Raw genomic sequence first — 23,182 nt, 5'->3', positions numbered from 1 at the left:
TTGCAACAATTCCCACTTATTTTTAAAAGGTTTATTTAAAGAGAATGTTGTAATACAAGTGGATTTTTTTTCCCATTGAGATCACATTGCAGACACTCTGTGGTTCATTGACTTAGACACCTTGCTCCACATCTCATAACCCCCCATAGCTGTCTTTGTCACTGTAGTTTGGAATAGTACAGGATATGAGTACGGTAATTTCCGGACTACAGAGCGCACCTGATTATAAGCCTCACCCACTACATTTTTAGAGGAAAACCGATTTTGTACATACACAAGCCGCACCTGTATATAAGCCGCATGTGCCCACATTAAAACATGTAAACATATTTACAAAGAAAGACGGTACGCAGAGAGAGTTTTCAAAGTTTTAATAATATAACTTAACAATAATAATACTATAACTTTCTTCACAAACGGTGCCTGTGACGCGGCAGTAAAACGGTAGCGTCTCACCATCGATTCGTTTATGCCAGGGGTGGGCAAACTACGGCCCGGGGGCCACATCCGGCCCACCAAGTGTTTGAATACGGCCCGCCCAATCTTTCCAAAGTATTTCATTTAAACTCAACATACAACCTGGCATCATGGCCTGAGCCAACCTTTTGATGGTTTTATCAATTTCGTTTTTTGACATGGTCTGTTGTTTACAAAGTGCTCCTGAAAAAAGGGACACAAGCACATAATAATAATAATAATAATAATAATAATTAATTATTATTAGAACTATTATGATTATTGTAATTATTATATTAATGCTAATTATTATATTAATTATATATAATGTTATTGTTATATTTGCATATTTTACATAATAATAATATAATAATTATTATTTTAATTTTATTGTAACTATTATAATATTTTATTATTTTTTAAATATTTAAATATAAATATAAAATAATAAATAATAATAGCAGATTGCATGACAATTTTACAGATACAATAATACCAGGTGGACTGTTACGTGTAAAATATATAGTCTGCCCCCCCCCCCCCCCCCCCCGTAAATGTTGTCATATCAATGCGGCCCGCGAGTCAAAAAGTTTGCCCACCCCCTGGTTTATGCCAAGTTTACCTGCAGCAGCTCTGTTTCCTTCTTTATCCGACAGCTCGATTGCTTTTAGCTTGAAAGCTGCATCATATGCCTTTCTTTTTGCATTTTCCATGATGAGGGTATGCTCACGCTAATTTAATTTATGCACAAAACAAGAAGTTGCAGTCTTCCTCGACGCATATATTCCACCGGTCTTAATCTTACCTTTTTCTACTCGAGAGCTCCTGGCGGCCGTTAGAAAAATTACATAAATTGGCCGCATCACTGAATAAGCCGCAGGGTTGAAAGTTTGGGAAAAAAAGTAGCGGCTTATAATCCGGAATTTACGATAATAACAAAAAGGAACACTGTGCAAAACTGTTTGCCGGTTCCAAAGCTTCCTAATATTCTTATAATCATGGCAAGATCCAATCCAATCCACTTTATTTATATAGCACATTTTATAAACAGTTTCCAAAGTGCTGCACAGACTAGTAAAATAAAAAGTACAGTAAAGGTACAAATTGAATTTAATCCGAAACTAAAAGATCAAATAAGAATAAAATAATAAAATAGATATTAAAATATTAAAACAAGAAGCAAAGCAATAAAAGTATAAAAAATAAAACCAATTAAAATAAAAAGAAAGAACTAAAAAACACAGGACCATACGACTCACTCCGAGTTAAAAGCCAGAGAATAAAAGTGGGTTTTAAGACGCTGATCTTAAAATCTTAAAAAACGTATTTGCAGGCAACGGGTGGCTCCCCAGTTCAGGAAATATGTTTTTCTTTCTTAGTAGTTATTTACTGTCAACATTTTACTAGCAGTGCATGTCAATAAATTGAATATACTGCAGTTAGTTAGTTCATACTAGGACACCATTCAATGGCTTTTGCAGTTCATTTAGAGATTAGAGTGTTACGCCAGTAGTTCAACAGTAACAATTAATTAATAGCTCTTTTCACTGTGTGACACGGCTGCGACTGTGATACTCACACAAACCAGCACATTTCCAGACTGGTATTTTCTTTTACAAGTTGTTAGAGTAGCCAGGCTACTTGTCAGCCTTGATTTTATTAATGCTGACCCAACTTGTTTTATTAGTCTAAGCATATGTGTGCACAGGTGTGACCATGTTTTGCTTATGCGACAGTAAAGGGTATGGCATGGAGGTATTGTGTATGTATGTTTGAAAACATTCATGTATTTGTCTCATTCGAAGTAAATGCATGTCATCAGTTGAGATTTTGTGTGGCCCTGCTTTGGCAGAAATAACATGGTTGCAAAAGCCCCAGCTGTATTTGTCTAAAAATAGACTTGCACACTGTTGGTATAAGGAAGCCGATTAGAACCAGTGACCTGTGGATCTTTTGAAAATCACAGTATGTATCTGTCCTCAGCACAGACTGGCTTTTGAGAAATATTATGTTTTATATGGCATCAGAAATAGTTTTAATAATAGTTTTAATTAACTTTTATGACAGAACTCATGTTCATGTCAGTTTCATGTTCACGTTTTTAGCAGTGCACAGTGGAAACAGATGAGGCAATCGTACCTGTGCTGTTATGATGGCCGTTGCGCTTGGCTCATTGCTTCGTCACAACACTTAAGGCCTGTATTGCCTGATTTCCGACTGCAGCCACTGACAGGAAGACTCACAAATCTAGTTCAGTATTTTGGGAATATTCCAGTTGGACATGCCTCGGTTTAGTCCAGAACTCATTTGCAGCAAGTCTGGATATGGGGCTTAATGTTGCAATACACTTGACGAAAGCTAATTTTATTAGTTGGAATTAAGATGTTTTTTTTTTTTTTTCATAATTCCTGACTAATTTTGATTTCCCGTTTCAAAATATTTCCAATGGCTACGTGTTCTCATAGAAAAGTTATTGACTTACAGGAGGTTAGCTTGTGCATTCAATGAGACATTAATGTTCAGGCCAAGGAGTGGGTTCCTTAATTTATGAGTCAGCATCCCAAATGAGTTGCGGGCCCACTTCTGGTGGGTCTCCACATTATTGTAGAAGTATACTTTAATGACTGCAAATTTAACCTCAGTGTTGCACACACCGCATTTGTGAGTGACACTTTCTTAGCATTCATGTGTTTACGATTTTTGTTTACATTTTTTTTAATGCTTCTTTATGCTTATCATGACTTTCAGACACTGTGATAATTATTAGAAAGCTGTTTTACCACGTTGTATTGAAATGCAGACCGTGCCAGCTATGTAATGGAATCTAAAGTGTCTGGCTGTCCTCGCATCCAACATTCCTGAAAGAACCTAATGAGAATTTCTGCTTCTCATTTAAGTCCAACATCCATGTTGATTTTTTTTTTTTTTTTTTTTACAATGAGTTGGGCATGACATAATAAAAACAGGTGCATAATTAAAGTTTTAGAGGACCACATGCACATGGCAGCTCCCTTAAAACGCTTAAACACTTGAATAAGCCAAGAAACCTTCATCTTTTGCCAGTGCGCCGATTGAAGTGGCTTTGCAAACACATTTGCTCTGCATGTGGGGGGGACATTATTGTTGCAGGGGTCCCCTTCACTTTCTTTTGTACATCAGCAAAATGTAACTGTGTGTACACATGGACGCAGGCATGCACAAACACATGAGGATCTGTTTGATTGATGTCAAGTTCTATGGCATACAACAGTAGTGATTTTTTAATAGGTTAGAAGCCCGACATTGCATGGTTGCCAAATGTACCACATGTAAGCCGCGTATTCAAAATGTGTGTGGAATCGAGGTAAACCTGTTGACCCTGTCACTTAAGAATTTTCTCTGTCTGTTTTTTTTCTGTAGTATTTTTCTTTTATCACACTTTCCCTCCAAACTGTATGCGTCTTGGTTGCCCTTTTGTGGAGACAGAATGCGGTTACGCACTCCGTGCCCGTCTGTTTGCAGCGAGCAGCTGTCGAGCCACCCTTGAACAGAAGAAAGGGAAAGATGAAGAGCCACATAGAGAAGTTAAATGATTGCAGAGCTTCTGAGCAGGGGAGAAACTCTTGTGACATACACCGCACTTTAAAGGGGATCAGACCCAAGTGAATGTATGATTTAAATTAAGTGTGATGTTCATTCCCGACAGACCACAGCCATCCTCGGAATTAATCACAGTTCTATTTTTACCCCCACTTGAGAGAGAAGTGTCTCGTGCATTACTACTTTCATTGCATTCGTTTGATTACAATGTGTGGTGTAGTCTCGTGTGTGTGTGTGTGTACATGGATACCCCCAAAATATAATGCACACCACCAGAAATGAATAATAAGGTTATCTGTTAAGACCTTACATTATGTATTATTGCATTCAAGGGTCATTGGATTCAAGGGTTATTCAAGGACATTTGTTTGTGTTAGTATTTGTGCATCATTATCACAAGTACTGTATTTTCCGGACTATATGTGGCTTCTTTTTTTTTTTATAGGTTGGCTGTTCCTGCAACTTATACTCCAGAGCGACTTATAAATGGAAAAAAACTGTTTATGTTACATAAACACTGGACACCTTTTCTGTTTGTTTATTTTTTGTGTAGCTGAATAACTATTGTGTTAGCATATCTTACACCTATTCAGCCTGTTCTTTATTATTTTATTAATGTTAGAACTTGCCTTCTAAGAGGACGTAATGTCTGTTTTGGACAAAAAATTCAACTTATGTATGTTTTTTTTTTTACCTAATTATGCATTTTTGGCCTTGTGCGACTTATACTCCGGAGCGACTTATAGTCCAGAAAATACGGTAGTAGTAGTGACCCAACTTATAGGTTTGAAGCTGGTTTTCTATGTTTCTGGACATGCCCCCACATAAATCATCATCCCAATTTTTGAGGCAGGAGAACAAAGGTTTATGTGGCATAGCACAGAGGCAACATATTGCCAAATAACTAATATGCTTCATGTATTTTTTTTTTTGTTGTTGGAATGCATCCTTATTGCCTTGTAAATTTCCAGTCCATATGTCGCTTGGTAAAACGAGCAATGAGAGAGCAAGTTGGTATGAATTGAGATCATTATATGTTTTCTTATATAACTTTTCTAACAAATTTTCATTTTCTAACATAATTAATTCGAACTGTGTGGAAATATCTTCACCTAATCCACTGAATTTCTTGTCATTGTCTTTCAGGAGTAAAACGTCTTCTGTACCAACCAGAGAGTGTATTTTGGAGCTTCCCTACTTCGCTGTGCAGGCCACAAGAGCCCAAACGCATCTGATCCAAGCAATCTGCCAGAGTTGGACCCATGGCACATTGAGCGGTGCAACCTTGACGCTCAACGAAAGCCTAATCAATGAGGTTTACAAAGCTCCAGGTACAAAAATACACAACAAACAAACATGCTAACATGCAAACATGTTTATAAAAATCTGTGAAATCTCAGTTACACTCCAGAAAATGTACTACACTCACCTGCTGAATGTCCCCCCTTTTTCAAATTGAAACTGAACATGTATGCATTACATCAGAAAACAGCACCATGGAAATGGGCAACTACAACAGTAAACTCAACAATGGAATTAAATTATCCATAAATCCTAATACAATATGAGCAAATGATAAAAGTGGCTGCAGTAGTGGTAGAACCAAAAAAAAAAAAAACAACTCTTGTTTCACATTACCTGTGATGGCTTAAAGGCCAACTTCAGCGTTTCTTGTTAAATAAATAAAACGGTAGCTTTTCTCATGATGGTCACATCTGGACAGTCCTCTGAAGGGTTTGGGGTTTTCCAACTCATTAGGATTGCGTTGTTTGGTATGCCGTCACTCCCCTGCTGCCAAACCAGCAAAACTACCTCTTTTATTGTTGTGCGGCTGCCAAAAATGTATGAAACTGGTCTCCCGTGGAGTGAAGTCAAATATTCCTCTCCGCTCACTCTGCCCTCTCTCGGAACAGGCATTGGATAGTTCCATGGAGAAAGAGTTTTACATCTGGACTTTTGGTTGCAGTTTAAAACAAGAACAAAACGTGTGTGTGTGTGTGTGGTTATACTTGTAGTTCAGAGTTTAGGAAGCAAAGAGGTGTTGAGGAACGGATGATGTGTTCATTGCGTTTATAGGTTGAACTCTTATTAGCGAGTATACAGTTGCGATCATCAATGTTTTGGCACTATCTATATGGCGCAGTGGCTTTTGTTTATTTTGATACATTGTAAATTTGAAGATGTTGGGATAAAAGATGTAAAAAAAAAAACAAAACATGGTGCTCTAAGATTTATTTAAAAAAAAAACGTGTGAAGGGTCAGGGCTTTCTGGCCAAGTGTCTGGACAACATCAACTCCAATGCAGGTTAACCAGAAAGCCGTCCTTTTGGAGGAGGATGAGCTCATGAGGTTAAGTCCTTATAGTCCATTTCAGCTGCAAAGCACAATAAATCCAGATCCATCTATCCTGCTTTTGACTAACAAACAAATTGGACAACAATTGGATACAATGTAATCGTTTGTGACGATTTGTTCGATAGTTATGTCAGCACTTCTAGTTAATAGAAGGCAGGGCTCGACAATAACGATGTACCGATGGCCCGGGGCAAGTTAAAACAAAATTGGGGCAAGTAAATCTAATCAGTGATATTCTCGTCGGGCAAGTGCAATTTGGCATGCCATACTGGGAAGAGTTTTTTTAAAAAGCGGTTCTTGTTGGGTGTTGGTAAAACACGGACTGCGTAATTCCGGTGGTAATTTGCAAACCAATCCTTACAAATCTTGAAATGGACCAATCAGAATTATTTATTTAGACCGCGGTCCGCAGTCTGCATTTTACTCACTCGCGATCAACCAATCAGCGATGGTTTGACTACGAAAACATCTATCATGGCGTCCCTGCCAACATGGTCTAATTCTTCAACAACTTCTGAAGGAAAACACCAAAAATTGATGAACCAGTGCTTCCTAAACGAGTATTTTATTAGCGGCAGCAAATCAAATGATGGCACAGGTGAGTGAATCACATTGAATCACCCAATAACTTGTGTTGTCATTTATTATTTAATAACCACAATGTTTATTCAATCATGAATGTACTTTTATTTATCAAGGCAAAGTGCCTAGAAGTCTCTTGATAATCCAGATTTCCATGCAACGTCATGATCTATGTAGGAAAACAACCACAAGAAATGATAATAATTTCATCTTTATTTGAGATTCTCATGTGATGCCACAAAAATTAGATATCATTATGGCATTATGTCTTTTCATTTTACATGGGGCAAGTAGTTCTCACCTTAAGGATTCCCTATGGGAAAGTCACTTTTGTTTTTAATGTAGAGCCCTGGAAGCTTAAAGGCATAGATGTTTGCACTCAAACTTTAATGTGAGCTCAAATTGTATATAACTGTTTAATATAATGATAAAAAAAAACTATTTGCATTTGATATTTTAATGGTTAATTCGAACCTTCGCTTAAATCTTCGTTGTTTTGCTTGTAGTCCCATAGCAAATGCAGAGATTTCAGTTTCCCTGTGAAGTGCTGACACAGTGCCATTTATTTGACCTTCTATGCCACTAAAGTATTTGCCATCTTTGCGTTTGGCCTAACTTTTCTTTTCATGTGGCTTACTGACTGAGTGACTGGGTATTTTACAGTGATTACAAAATCCAGAGCTGGAAGCGGGTTTAAGACCTGTGTTTGTTCTTCTCTCACCAAGCAGTAGCCGTCAGGTGACTGCCAAGACCAAAGCATTGCACGCACACATGAACACACACGTTTTCGCTGAATTCTGAACAAACAAAAAACGGTTCACTTTGAACATATGCGTTTATTGTAAAATAAACATTCCTCCTTTTTTTAACTCGTTTGATGTTAGATTTTTTCCAATAATAAAAGGTGTTTCATATTGTTTCAAGATGATAACACAGATGGTCGATGTCCTTAATGGAAGGTGTTTGGATAGGAGAGTCTTTTTCCAAAGAAGAATTTAAAAGCCACAGGGAATATTTCTAGTTTTAATCTCAATGTACTGACAGGCAGGTGAAATTTCCTTGAAATAATTTTGAGATTAAAGCAGCTGTCATTGTATACTGGAACCCCACCACCTAATGTAAGGCCGTAAGTGACTGCTGCACCTTACGAATGGCATATAGTGAAAGGAGACCTTTATGCTAATTTTTCCACCCTTTGTATTGAGTTGTGAACTCCTATAGAGCAGCTACACACAACAACCAGCACAGAAAGCTTTCTAAATGTTCCAGGATCTGCACCTATTCCAGCTGTATTTCTTGGATTTTGGGCTTCCCACTAAAACTGTTGATTTATTCCACCCACAACCCGCCTCCCGGCACGTCCCACTCCGCTGTGGTTGGTCACACTCCCAAGTGCTCAGGAGGACTTCGGGATAGCTTTAGCATTTTAGGTTTTCTACAACAACGGCAACGTATAATGTAATCATTACACCTCTTTTGCGTAGACTCACTGATGGTGGGAAATTGCTGTTAGCAACTCCAGACTCGATGAGCTTGTAATGTGCACCCCGTTCCTGGATGCACACTCTATAATGCTACACGGACAACCGCATTTGTTCCATGACTTACATAAAATAAACACACACAGAATTGCTATTTACTGGTCAGTCTTCTGACTCTTCGGCACGACCAAGTAACGTTGGAAAGGCATCAGCAACAGTTTGTCGGCTAGTCCAGCTGAATACCGGCCCATGTTCAGGAAAAAGTCCAGTGTGAAATGCCATTAACAGATTTGAATCTTTTTCTTTTTCTGGTAGAGAATCGGGAAGTCCAACCACTTCTGCCTGATGTTTGCCTTGTTAGGAATTGTAAAAAAGGTTTAGCTTTCCCTTACACCTGAAACATAATTTCCTGTGAGACGTTGCTTACACCGTAAATAGAGAAGAAGAGGGGCAGAGTGTATCTGGCCTACAGCACATGCCCATATAAGGAAGCCTGGCATCCTGTGACATCACGGAGTGCCAGCGTTAGAAAAAACTCTCTGAAACCGAGCATTCAAAGCCATCCCAAACTTCTTTCAGCACTAACTTCCGAATACGCAAACCTTATTATCTGAAACTTTGTCATCGTTTAACACAATAATACAACATTCGAAATACATTTGTAGGTCAGAAAAGTGGAAAAAGCTTAATAGGACCCTTTTTAAGAACCTTCAAAAGTGGTCAGATGATTGAGTGAATCACAAAATAAAGGGTGAATTTGTTTTATATATCACACAAATGTCAGTAACACAGTACTAAAGTCCAGAACTGTTTTGTGTTTGACCTTGGTTTTTTTTTGGTGACACCTGAATTCCACTCAGCCTCACGCCAGTGTTGTATTTTATTGGTGGGCTCTGCAGAACACTTCATGTCGTACTTTGTGTCTGGTGGAAATGGAGATGTGTCCCGTAGAGAGGTGGGTATTTGCTCTTGTATGCGTTGTAATCTGAGGTTAGAAACAACATCAGAACTTGCTTTGTTGTTTTTTTTTAATCCTTTATTTCAATCATTCCTATTGTCTGTAACCTTTTTCTCGTATCTCCCCTCTGTTATTCCACTCGTTTCTTCTGTGTACATATCGTTTTCTAGTTCACCAGTTGTGATTGTTAGCACTCCCCGTTGTTGCATATTCTGTGATCCTTGTGTGGTTTCTAGTAGCAGTCATCACAGTAGCAGTAACTGAAGGAAGCCTGTAATTCCCGCCTGCCGTGGCATGCAGCCACTGCTAACCTCTGGTTTAGCAACACGCTGACCACAGTGACCTCCCACGCACGGTCACAGTCTCCATACATTGGTTTGCAATGGCTGAATTACAATGGCTGAATTGTGACAAATGAATTAACACAGGGGTAGATATATTCACAAGTATTAATATCCTGAAATAATTTTCACCTGTCCGTCACAATGCATTTACAGCTTAACTGTCTTGAACAGCGTTCACAAGTTATCAAACACAGGGTGCAACATTTTCCCTGTGTCTTTATGTTTCCAGCCAATGGTATCAAAATAGTGTTGGAAGCTTTCCTGCGTGTAGGAATTAGGTATTAGATTTAAAGGGAGTGACTGAACTGGACTTCAGCTTGAGGACATTTTCTGTATTTGTAACTATTTGTAGTTGAATACGAGTCTAGTGGATCATGTGCCCAATGTCAGTTGCAGACAGCCTGGGTTCGATCCCCAGTCAGTGATGCTGTGAATGGTTGTCTGTCTCTATGTGCTTTTTGATTGACTAGTGACCAGTCCAGGTTATAGACCTCCTTTTGCTTGAAGTCAGTTGGTGTAGGCTACAGCTCCGTGTGAACCTGAAAGGATAACTGGTGGGCAAACTTTTTGACTCGCGGGCCGCATTGATATGACAAAATTTACGGGGGGGCAGACTATATATTTTACACGTAACAGTCCACCTGGTATTATTGTATCTGTAAAATTGTCATGCAATCTGCTATTATTATTTATTATTTTATATTTATATTTAAATATTTGAAAAATAATAAAATATTATAATAATTACAATAAAATTAAAATAATAATTATTATATGATTATTATGTAAAATATGCAAATATAACAATAATGTTATATATAATTAATATAATAATTAGCATTAATATAATAATTATAATAATCATAATGTTCTAATAATTATAATAATCTAATAATAATAATAATAATAATTATTATTATTATTATGTGCTTGTGTCCCTTTTTTCAGGAGCACTTTGTAAACAACAGACCATGTCAAAAAACGAAATTGATAAAACCATCAAAAGGTTGGCTCAGGCCATGATGCCAGGTTGTATGTTGAGTTTAAATGAAATACTTTGGAAAGATTGGGCGGGCCGTATTCAAACACTTGGCGGGCCGGATGTGGCCCCCGGGCCGTAGTTTGCCCACCCCTGGTCTATCCCTTCACGGAAGTACACTTTTGTCGATGAAGAGGTACGCTGTTGGTCTTTCTGCTAGTGTTCTTCACATGTTGAAGACTAACAAGAAGTCACGGGGGTCACAAAAGAAAGAGAGCCTTTTCATCCATACACAACTCTAATTCTGAAATAAAAAAACATGTTGTGTCAACATCAGAGAACCGATAGATAATTCTTGGATGGAACTTGAGACAGCTTTTGTCAATGCAAACTTCAATGGACCACAGACGGTCTTGTTCCTTTCCTGGCAAATCTTGATGATGTTTTAAGTCAATCCAGACACGGGGCCTCCTATTCTTTCTTTTGTCCTCTTACATCTCCTTTTCTGTCATTCAGTCTAGTGTTTACGTAAGAAACCAAGGGAAATTAACTGAAAAAATGTTTGTTGAGATGCATTGTCACATAATCGTTTATCCAATTTGTGTTTGTGGCTGTGACTGTTAAAATAATTTTGATTTATTAAATTAACATCGACATTGGGCAATACAGTACACTATGTAGAAGCCCTGGTTTAACATGTAACTATATCTTCTAACTGTGTAACGCTAAATTTGTAGTAACTGAGGGACAGAACCTTTAGATAATTTAGTGACACACTTGTTTTTGATGATGCATTACAGAAATGTTTTTTTTTTCCCCCCACAGTATTCTTTTGAGACTAATCTAAATTGCATAACTTCTGCATAAATGACAAATGGAGATCTTTGAATTGGCTGTGATTTGATACCGTCTGCAGAGCTGGCTTCCTGCTGTGGACCACCATTCCGGTACGATCACAGGGTGTAGTGGCTAGTGCCCATTGAGCACAAAGTGCCATGTTACATGGCCATAAATTTGACTTGTAGCCCCTATTGATGTGCTTCAGAAGCACTAAAGTCCCAGTCACGTCTGGCTTCCACCACACACAGACACAGTAAGCCTCAGCGAAACAGAAATATTGATCTTAATGGATTAATCGAGTAATGAAAACATATTAACATTTAGCTTTTTTCTGAATTCTCTGAAGTTCCCTTCTATAGGAGAAATAAAATACGGGAGAAATAAGGCACACATTAGTGACTTCTAGACTCAGAGATCTGGGTGGCAGACAAGGAGCGTAATAATCCAGAGAAGCATTCTAGTGACAGAGTGGTTGGTTTATTATAAGCTGCAGACGGTAGTTTAAGCATCTGTCATGGTTAAATCACACAGGATCATTCTGGTTACGACTTCAAAGCAAGAATTTCTGTGTTTCTTGTGTAAAATTTTCAATTGGGTATAGTTGTTTCCTTAGTAGAGAAACAGATCCTCAAATCCATCTTCTATAATGGCCTATGTCTCCACCAGTTTTCCTGAATTCACTTTGCAGGAATCAAGCACAACTTTCCTTACGCTTCCTATCATTGTGTCTTGTGCCCCAATCCTATTAGTTTAGAGCAAATTGCTTTCACATGACTTTCAGGTAATTTGGTGGCCGGTAATGTGCCACTGCTTTAGTTTGCAGACAAAAACTATGCACCTGGGTAGGATGGAAAACATTAAAAAAACTATGCACTCATCTTCTGTCACTACAAACACTAATACTTTAACACAGGCTTGAAATGTCTATCTACTTAAGCAGATACTGCTTGTTTACTCGGCAATGTGTACTGCTGACAGAATAAAAATACATGTTCCGTATTTAGAACTTCAATTTAAGTGAGTGACAGATTTGATGTGATTGAACTGTTGCACAGTGTCACAGACAGACCTAATCTGTAGCTTCAGGACTCACGTTTCACCGTGACGATCTTTCAAGCCCAGTCTCTGCATGTACCTTCCTTGTTGATCAAGTCTTGGCAGTGTGCCAGTAGACCCCCCCGACCCCCCAACCCCACACCATTCTACTTACTGCTTCTGCTTGAGCTCCTTATGAGTGACAAATATTCTTTTTGAATAAGCATTTGTTATTGGCTTAGTTGGCTGCTTTCAGTCGACTTTATCTCATGATGAGAGAGTGTCTGCTTTTCTGTTTCGGTGATAATGTTGCCACTAAAATCCAGAGATGTAGAGTATATCATATATATGAAATATACAGTAAAGTCTCGTTATATCGATATTCTCGGGAGTTGGAAAAAATACCGATATAACCGGACTATCCATATATCCGATCCTGCGCCGAACTGCATTAAAAGTGGGCAATAATGCACTCGACATTGTTCTATAGTATAGAACAATGTCGATATATAATCCTATTATGTAGCCCTACTTTACTTTGTTCATACTGTTTTTTTTTGTCTTCACACCAGAGTAAAAACTAAGTAGTAAATAAGGGCGACATTGTTCTATAGTATAGAACAGGGGTCGGCAACCTTTACTATGAAAAGAGCCATTTTACCCAATGCCCACTGAAGAAAAATAGCCTGGAGCCGCAAAACATATAGTATGTTTAAAACAACATTGGAGGGAATTTGGGGGTATCAAAGTAGTTCAGATAAGAAAAGACGAGTTGGAGTACTCTTGCTAGTTTTGGAGATAAACTTACATAAATGTATGTGTAAACTACTGTAAACGTAAAAACAAGTTCCCATGCCGCTGTTTTTAAATTATCTCGAATTTATTTTTTAGATTTGTAGGTAAGTATTACTTGTTTTTCTTCATGTACTGAACTGGATAGCAGTCAGAACTCACTCAGGATGCATTCATGGTCTCAGACAAAGTTGGATTTTTTAAAACTCATTACAAAAGACGTGCATTTTCCCCACTCGGGTGTTAAAAATATTCAAGCATCGCAAAGGGAGCCACAATAAAGAGGCTGAAGAGCCACATGCGGCTCTGGAGCCGCAGGTTGCTGACCCCTGGTATAGAACAATGTCGAGCAGCTTAAATCAATCTTTGCTTAAGGATTTCAATACCAAAAAAGAACACGGCGAACGGCTGCTTCCAGTCAACTTTATTTTTCACACTTCCACCACCAGAGCACAGCACACACACCGATTCCCGCACTTCCTGGTTCACAGGTTATGCTCAACCCGCCCCACATAGCTGGCCAAACACATGCCTGCAACAGAAGAACCAACTGCGTTCGTGGTTTCACGAACGCAGAAACCACGAACGATAAAAAGATATCTGAATACAACACAATTAAATACATGTATTTGTACGCTTGTGTCTTTGTTGGAATAGGTGTGTATGCTATGTCAGTTGGTTCAGTGTGTGTGCTGTGCTCTGGTGGTGGAAGTGTGAAAAATAAAGTTGACTGGAAGCAGCCGTTCGCCGTGTTCTTTTTTGGTATTGAAATCCTTAAGCAAAGATTGATTTAAGCTGCTTTTGTATCGATATAACCAGACCAAATTGGCTGGCGGGAGATGAAAAGGGCATCGTAGTAACTGGATTATCATAATAACCGGGTATCGTACTAACGGAACTAATTATATCATAAAAGACTAGTAATTTGCCGGGAAATGAAAATAGTATCGTAATAAGTAGTAATTCGTTATAACCGATATCGATATAACGAGACTTTACTGTGTATATATATACAGTTAGAGTCATGAATCCATTCAAGAAGGTCCAACTCAAACTCAATACATTTTTCCCACAAGACAATGTAAATCGAATTCCTCTGTTCCGGACACTTGGAAATATTAACATAAATGTTAACTAAACAAGATTGACTATATAATCCTACTATGTAGCCCTGCTTTGCTTTTTGTTACACTGTTTTTTTTTTTGGTTTTCACACCAGAGTAAAAACTAAGTAGAAAATAAGGGCATGACTGGGCAGCATTTGTGACCAAACTGGTGGCTGCTGGGTTGAATATGTTGGTAGTTTTTAGATTCTGCGATTTTTACCAACTCAGAATTAATTAAAAACTTACAAAATATACATTTAATGTGAACCTTGCCATGCACCGCGGAGTTGTGAACATTACACAGACCAGAGAAATGGAGCAGTGTTAGAATTATGCCGTATATATACAACAGTGTATTATATATATGTAAGAGAAAATTAGTCTATTTGATCCACTCTCTGTCTGTGCGTGTTTGGCAGAGTCCTCGCCGTCTTTACTTTGAAAAATGCCCTTTTGGAAAAGGAGGATGTGCGCATGCTCAGATATGTCAAATCCATTGATGGATAGTGGAATACAGGGCTACTGTGTGTGTGTGTGGGTGTGTGTGTGTGTGTGTGCACCGTTCAAAATGATGAGCTTCCACTGGGAAGTGTTCATTTAATGTGACCCATAACTCAAATTCCCGACCATAATATATGCAACGCGGAATATTAAAAACACACTTTTGGACAAGACCGTTAGCTCTGGCATGCAAAATTGCAAAAATATTAGGAATATTTCCAGCTGTGTGTGAACTGGAATATTTTTTGACAGTTGTGACAAAAACACAAGAAACAAAACCTTCCCCCCCCCTCGATCCCCCTACAGATCCTCTGTGAATGTAGTTTTATAACGAGGCAGAAAAATACTTTCCCACACCATTCCCTGAAGAACTGGCGCAGGAAAGCGTAAACTGGGCTTTCAAGTATGCAGGTGTCTCTCACACACCATCAGAGACCCAGACCGGTACTGCGTTCCATATATGCATGTTGAAGCATACGCATGTGTTCCATGCTGAACAGGCCCGTGAAAGTCCATTATCCTATATTGGCACATCAATGTAAATGTTACTAAACAAATGCATTATTTGTGTTATTCTCCCTAATCTTTTTTGTACTAGTCGCTCAGTTTCAGGATGGTAAATCCAGCTGCCCACACTTGCCCTCATGGTGTTTGATGGAGTGCTAGAGCCTCTGGCCCCTAGCTGTGTGTTTATGTATTCCGTGCACCTGTCCTCATTTGACAAATAACAGCACCGCACGCATTCATTCTTTTAGTCACACGCAAAAAAAAAACAAACACTCACACGTCTGGTTGTAATGCGCACACTAATGCATTGCACACATACACCAATGGAATACCACAGTTGAAGGCAACAAACTACAAACCGGTGTTTTCCTTTCCTGTGTACCCCACTTTTTATAGTCTTAACAGCTGGACAAGACATTGTCAAGAGCGGTCCCCCGGGGGCAACCACCAGCACCCCAGCAGGTGCACCATGCCCTTTTGGACATCCACGTGGGCAAGGGGTTTCTTACAGTGGGGTAACAGTCCTGAAATAATACCTAGATTGGTAATGGTTTTATTTCATTTGAACATGCATCAGATTACAATTGAATGCATCACATAATCAGTTCACAGTTCCACATGTCCAAAAGGAGTAGGAAGAAGCAAAGCTTATTAAATCCTATCCCTCCATCTGGTACTTTTACAATCAGTAACTGTTACATTTGTTCACTTCCTGCTTTCCATAATACAGTTTAAGGTGTTTTTTTTTTTTTTTTTTTAAATAATGTACCTCGTACCGAAGTACGAGGTGATATGACCATCCAATGACATAATGGTTACCATAGTAACTGTCAATATAGTGATATGTATAGCACATCATGACTGGTTCAAGACTCTTCATCCTTGTATTTAGCAAACATCAACTGCTTGTATTGTTTCTTGAATTGGCTCATCGTTGTGCATTGTTTGAGGGTCTTACTCAATCCATTCCATAGTTTGATTCCACATACTGAAATGCTATGGCTTTTTAACGTAATCCTAGCATATAAGTGTTTCAAATGTAGTTCTTCCCTGAGATCATATTTCTCCTCTCTTGTAGAGAAGTATTGGATGACATTTTTAGGTAATTGGTTATTTTTAGCCTTATGCATTATTTTAGCTGTTTGAAAATGAACTATATCAGCAAGTTTAAGTATTTGTGATTTTAGAAATAAGGAGTTAGTATGTTCTCTGTAGGCGCCATTATGAATTATCCTTACTGACCTTTTTTTGCAGTACATTTAGCGAGTGAAGATTGCTTTTATAGTTATTACCCCTATATTTCCACACAATAAGTAAGATATGGTAGAACCAGAGAGCAATAAAGATTGCCATTCAAAAAATAAAAACTTGATTTGAATGAAATCAAGTCAAATGAAACTACTATACATATCATTTCTAGCACATGCATGACACGCAATGGAAGCAGGTACACAGTCGTGGGTAACCTGACAGCCAACACTGCTCTATTGCCCTAAATGTAAGAAGTGGAGGCAGGGAGACATACAGGGTGTCATTAACCTCCCCATCTTCCATCTGGTCATACAGAGGGCCTCTCATACAGCGGATGAAGAGGTCACTGTGTAATTTGTTAGGGGGTGGGAGAGGAGGGAAGTCAGTGGTTAAGATTTCAGCAAATTGCCTGCAATTCCTTTGCTTAAAATGTCATCAATGAATATGCCTACCTGAGTCATTCTTTTTTTTATTTTTCTGTTATTTAAGGTCAGTTGCAAATGGTTATAAATTACAATTAAAGAATTGAATGTGATTTTTCAGTCACATTTAAGCCGTTATAAAACCCCTTATAAATAAATTATATTATGCTGTATAAAAGGTGAAAGTCAGGACAATTCTTCCACCGCAGATTAATTCTGGTCATCTTGTGCTGAACTGATGTTGGTGCTCCATAATGAATTAGAATTTAGTTTCAATCACCAGCTAAGCAGTTGCACCGTCTGTCTCCATGCGGAGGTAACAGCGGTGTAACATTCCTGGCCTTAAACGGCAGCGTAAAAGATGCTAATGACCGCCTGAAATCTGGAAGCCATCATCAAATACGTTACTTCCCCTGAAATGATCTGCCAGGTTTTTGCTACTTGCTGCTTGTTTGTGAGTTTCAGCACAAGAGATTATTTTCAATGTGGTTCCTGGGGCAAACATCAACTATTTTAACATTTATTTTTATGTCCAAACTAGGTGATCAAAATACCAAATTATTAACACAATGACTTAGGTTACTCTTTTTGGACAATTACTGCATTTTACCATGGTAAGGCACTAAATGAACCCAGATTTAGATACCAAAACATTTTGGGGCCACCAACAGAATCTCGATTCTGGTGTAGAGCGTCAGGTTGATCAGAGCTTTGTGAAAGAAAGGGGTCAAGAACAATTAATTTAAGCAGCGTTATTAAAACCTGTTGAACTGCAATTCATATTCACTGTTTTCTGCTTCTTTTTTCCTTGTTCTTCCCCCCCTCCCATTTTTTATTAGGTGTGAAATCTCTAGACCAGTCACTGACTCTTGAGGGCTCGCTCCAAAATCTCGAGCTGAAGTTCTGCAGCCGTGCAACGGTGAAATGCGCCTCAGGAACCGTGGGAGCTATAAAAGTGTGTGCCAGGACCCCAGGTGTGTGCAGCTGTGCCCTGTTAAAACTTTACTGCCTGTGTGAGGGAGCGAGTGAGATCGACCGGACCGCAGTGGACCGTCTCTTACTTTCTTAAATCTACGCTTTAAAGCCCTTCACTCTGTCTCCTCTCTTTCATTCTTTATGTTGATTCCTTCCCAGCTGTGTGATTAAGTTGCTGTTTTCTCCCATGGCGTTGTCATTGGGCTTCGGCCAGGCCTTTGATGGCAACTATGTTACTAGAGCGAGAGTTCAGAAGGTTAACTTGTCAGGTGGTTTATACAGTCATGGGAAAAAAATAGCACACCCCCATGAAATCTTTTTTTTAACATAATTAAAACACATGAACATTTGATCCGCGTTGTAATATTTAGAGGTTAAGGTAATCTACCACAGTATTACAGCTGTAGAAGTTTCATTCATTCATTTTCTACCACTTATCCTCACGAGGGTCACGGGGGTGCTGGAGCCTATCCCAGCTGTTTTCGGGCGCAGAGGCGAGAACTGGTCGCCAGCCAATCACAGGGCACATATAGACAAACAACCATTCACACTCACATTCATACCTATGGACAATTTGGAGTCGCCAATTAACCTAGCATGTTTTTGGAATGTGGGAAAAACCGGAGTATCCGCAGAAAACCACGGGGAGAACATGCAAACTCCACACAGAGAGGCCCGAGGGTGGAATTGAACTCGGGTTTCCTGCGTGCTAACCACTCGGCCCTGTTGAAGTTTCTTCTTGTAAAATTTATTTCATAAAAAAAAAAACAATTTCTCAGGATGTAAACATTACCACAACGTTTCTTACTACTTGAAATATGAAATTAGATTGAGGCGCAGTTTATAGAACATTAGGTGCTTGAAGAACAAGTGGAACATCTGTTCACAAATTGAAGCCGAAGCGGAGGTTCATCTTGCATGACATGACAATGACCCAAAACATTCCAGGAAATCAACCAAGGAATGGTTAAAAATATAGAAATATGGAATTCCGGAGGGGCCAGGTCATGGGTCTTCAGCATTTTTATAATATAATTTCCCTTCAGGAATTCGAGTATAATAATAATGCAGTATAACAAAATACTAAAGAATGTAATTAAATATACAGTTTGCAACATGCTGTATATCAGCTAAGGTGTGAAAGTTTGTAGCTTTTTTTTAGTATAAGATAAGATATGCCTTTATTCGTCCCTCAGTGGGGAAATTTGCATTGCACAGCAGCAAGAGTACAGAATCAGTTAAGCAGTACAAAATACACAATATAGAAAAATAAACAATATAAACAACCCAAGTATTAACAAAATCAACAGCTTTTCCCAGAGTTACATACAAGTACAGTATGCAGATAATATGAAATGTTATGTATGTTATGTTTATAATTGTGTTTTTATCTCACGTCCCTCAGGCTCACTAGAGGGGGTAAAGGAGAGGCTGGTTCCTCTGATCCAGGGCCCATCGGACACTAAGGAACTTCATATGAGACGATGGCTCAATGAGATCCGCAAGCCTGAATCCCTTTTGGCTCCCGACTTGCTGACATTTTCGATCCAGGTGCCGCAGCAAGGTGAAAATTGCAGGAACTCAGGTAAGAATGTACATGTTGAGTCAGCATCAACAATCAATTTCATCTGTATTATCCCTCACATCAATTTTGTGTGTTAGTACAGTAAACCTCGGATATATCGGATTCAATTGTTCCCACTGGTTTTGTCCGATATAAGCGAAATCCGTTATATAAAAAATATAAAATGTCCGTTTTACGCATATATCGGATTTATATCCGGTATATGCGTAAATTGGATTTTATCCGTTATAAAAAGGCACTTCCTTGACTATGTTTCCAATGTACCTGGACTGGGCAATGAAAAGAGACGTAAGGTAATGAGAATTTAACTTTATTGGACTCTGAGCATAACAAATTGTTAATTAAGCTAGGCCCTGTTACGCCCGTCAGGCCTACGTTATTTCCAATAGCGAGGTTAAGATCTCATTCACTGCTGTGCTAGTATTATTGACGTCACTCACTTTTATATTTGTATATACTATATTGTCCTAAATCTGGAGCCAGGAGAAAGACACGATGCGGCCATCCGATATATGCGAGGGAACGGGACTGGATTTTGTCCGAAATAGGTGAAATCCGTTATAAAAAATCTGATATATGCAATGAATTTTTATTGGAAATGCATTACAGAAAAATTGGTTCTTTTTTATCTGTCCGTTGTGAGCGAATTTCCGATATAACCGAGTCCGATATATCCGAGGTTTACTGTAGTGTGACATGGAGCTGTCACACCTGGAATTATTGCAACTTTAATTCAAGAATGTTGCTTCAGACTGTACATCATTTTGAATTTTTACAACTCAAAACCAGTATTTTCTCCAAAAAGTGGAAATAAAAGGGTTATTAACACATTATGCTTTGAGTGTAGCGGTAATGATACTTTGAGTCCAGCTAAAGGAGAGGTACCAGACTGCTTCTGATCACTCATTTTGTCATCTTTTTACAAATGTTCTCTTTTCACAACATCTTTTTCATCCATATGCATCCATCTCATTAGCTTTTGGTGAGTTCAATACAAATGCAAGTGCCATAAAAGTGATTTACATATTAAGTAAAAAAAACACAGCTGCACATACGTATATACACACAAACATACACACTCAATATTGTGCATGTGCACATATGTGCATCCATGAGTGCACACAGACGCACAGTATGCATCTGCCAGAAATATCTCTTTTATCTGCAGTATGCCTGTCAGTAATGTCATAGTTAAAAACAGCACTGTTGTTTGACAGCAACAATTTGACCATACTGCTACATTTCTCTCTCTCTGCATGTGTGTCATAACAAACACGCATCGGAGTAAAGAGTGAAACAACTAACCGTGCGAGTGCATGCGTGCACATGTTAGCAAACACTAGGTATACTATGTCTGTTGGCTGTTTTGTGTGGTGGTCAGGCTTACATCATGAAAACCTTTTATCCGCATACTGAATGTCCTTGCCATCATTGAGAGGGTGACGGGTGCCTGTTAGAGCCGTGTTAACGGAATGATGAATCCCCTGACAAAGATGAAAGCAGGGAGTAACCCCAGCTGAAATGAGCTTGCACCCTTTGCTTCAAGGGGGCTGAGTCAGAGTCGCTGTGTTTTTTTGATCTTGATCTTACAGAATTTGGTTTTGCTATCAAGCTCACTGCTGTACTTATTTTACATGTTCAGTTAGTCCCAATGTGGATCTGTTCATTGTATTCAGCAAATTCCTATTGTGTGACCACTGTGTTTAGAGTGTGGCAGATGGGAAAAGGACTAAAAATGTGGGAAGTCACTTCTTGGTGGAGAGAATGGTGACATTTTCTCAAAAGCCGCACATTAAGCTGTGGGAAATAATCCAAATGTTTGGCGTTTTTCAAATTTATACCGTATTTCCGTACTCAAGTCACACTTTTTTTCATAGGTTGGCTGTTCCTGCGACTTATACTCCAGAGCGACTTACAAATGAAAAAACTGTATAACTGAATAAGCATTGTGTTAGCATATCTTACACCTATTCAGCCTGTTCTATATTCTTTTATTATTGTTAGAACTTGCCTTCCAAGAGGACGTAATGTCTGTTTTGGTCAAGTAGTTTGTAAAATAAATGACCCGCAAAAATGCGATTTATACTCCAGTGCTACTTATGTATGTTTTTTTTTTCTACCTAATTATGCATTTTTGGCCTTGTGCGACTTATACTCCGGAGAGACTTATGCATGTTTTTTCTACCTAATTATGCATTTTTGGCCTTGTGCGACTTATACTCCAGTGCGACTTATGTATGTTTTTTCTACCTAATTATGGCCTTGTGCAACATATACTGCAGTGCGACTTATGTATGTTTTTTTCTACCTAATTATGCATTTTTGGCCTTGTGCGACTTATACTCCAGTGCGACTTATGTATGTTTTTTTCTACCTAATTATGCATTTTTGACCTTGTGCGACTTATACTCCAGTGCGACTTATGTATGTTTTTTTTCTACCTAATTATGCATTTTTGGCCTTGTGTGACTTATACTCCAGTGCGACTTATGTATGTTTTTTTCTACCTAATTATGCATTTTTGGCCTTGTGCGACTTATACTCCAGTGCGACTTATGTATGGTTTTTTTCTACCTAATTATGCATTTTTGGCCTTGTGCGACTTATACTCCGGGGCGACTTATGTATGTTTTTTTTCTACCTAATTATGCATTTTTGGCCTTGTGCGACTTATACTCCAGAGCAACTTATGTATGTTTTTTCTACCTAATTATGGCCTTGTGCGACATATACTCCAGTGCGACTTATGTATGTTTTTTTCTACCTAATTATGCATTTTTGGCCTTGTGCGACTTATACTCCAGGGCGACTTATGTATGTTTTTTCTACCTAATTATGCATTTTTGGCCTTGTGCGACTTATACTCCAGAGATGATGATTCTTTTATTATTGTTAGAACTTGCCTTCTAAGAGGATATAATGTCTGTTTTGATCAAGTAGTTAAAATGAATTACCCGCAAAAATACGACTTATGTATGTTTTTTTTGTACCTAATTATGCATTTTTGGCCTTGTGCGACTTATTCTCCGGAGCTACTTATAGTACAGAAAATACGGTATTACCCTCTTCAGGTTCAAAATAAACAACCATTTGTAATATTATATTATTAATTCATAGTGTGGTGAATATGCAGGTCACAAGTGTTTTAGAGTTGTTTTATTGGATTATGTATTTTTTGAGTTTTGATTAAAATGTGTGTCATCGAGTTTGACTTCCGTTTTTTGGTTCATGGGATTGTTGTAGCAACTGTTGCTAGGTCATTCAGCGGAATGTAAATGGTTAAGACCACTTATCCTGGACTCCTGTTTTTGTTCTGAATCACATCTCCATGTTTGGTTTTTCTAAGTAGAGCTTCAAATTGCAAACAATCATTAAATTAAGGATATTCTGATCAGGGTTTTATGTTGCCGATACCAATCCCGATCTTCCATGGG

General features: G+C 38.5%; 1 protein-coding gene across 7 annotated transcripts in view; it reads left to right on the top strand.

Moving 5' to 3' along the window:
- The window catches only part of vps13b (vacuolar protein sorting 13 homolog B), a 266,755-nt gene that overhangs the window by 38,490 nt on the left and 205,083 nt on the right, over window positions 1-23,182 (top strand). For 6 of the 7 annotated variants that reach the window (XR_013627420.1, XR_009119933.2, XR_009119934.2 and 3 more), the window contains exons 17-19: window positions 5,182-5,366; window positions 18,028-18,162; window positions 19,569-19,748. Coding sequence is in view for 4 of the 7 variants with exons in the window: in XM_058053556.2 (XP_057909539.2) it covers window positions 5,182-5,366; window positions 18,028-18,162; window positions 19,569-19,748 (500 nt within the window). In the remaining 3 variants the exon portion in view is untranslated. The remainder of the gene's footprint in view (window positions 1-5,181; window positions 5,367-18,027; window positions 18,163-19,568; window positions 19,749-23,182) is intronic. The other variant, XM_058053559.2, reaches the window with a different exon arrangement.

Source organism: Doryrhamphus excisus, linkage group LG5, assembly GCF_037039965.1.
Source record: "Doryrhamphus excisus strain RoL-2023G ecotype Guam linkage group LG5, RoL_Dexc_Guam_v1.1, whole genome shotgun sequence".
Classification (NCBI taxonomy): domain Eukaryota; kingdom Metazoa; phylum Chordata; class Actinopteri; order Syngnathiformes; family Syngnathidae; genus Doryrhamphus; species Doryrhamphus excisus.
This window is presented reverse-complemented; position numbering and strand designations above follow the sequence as displayed.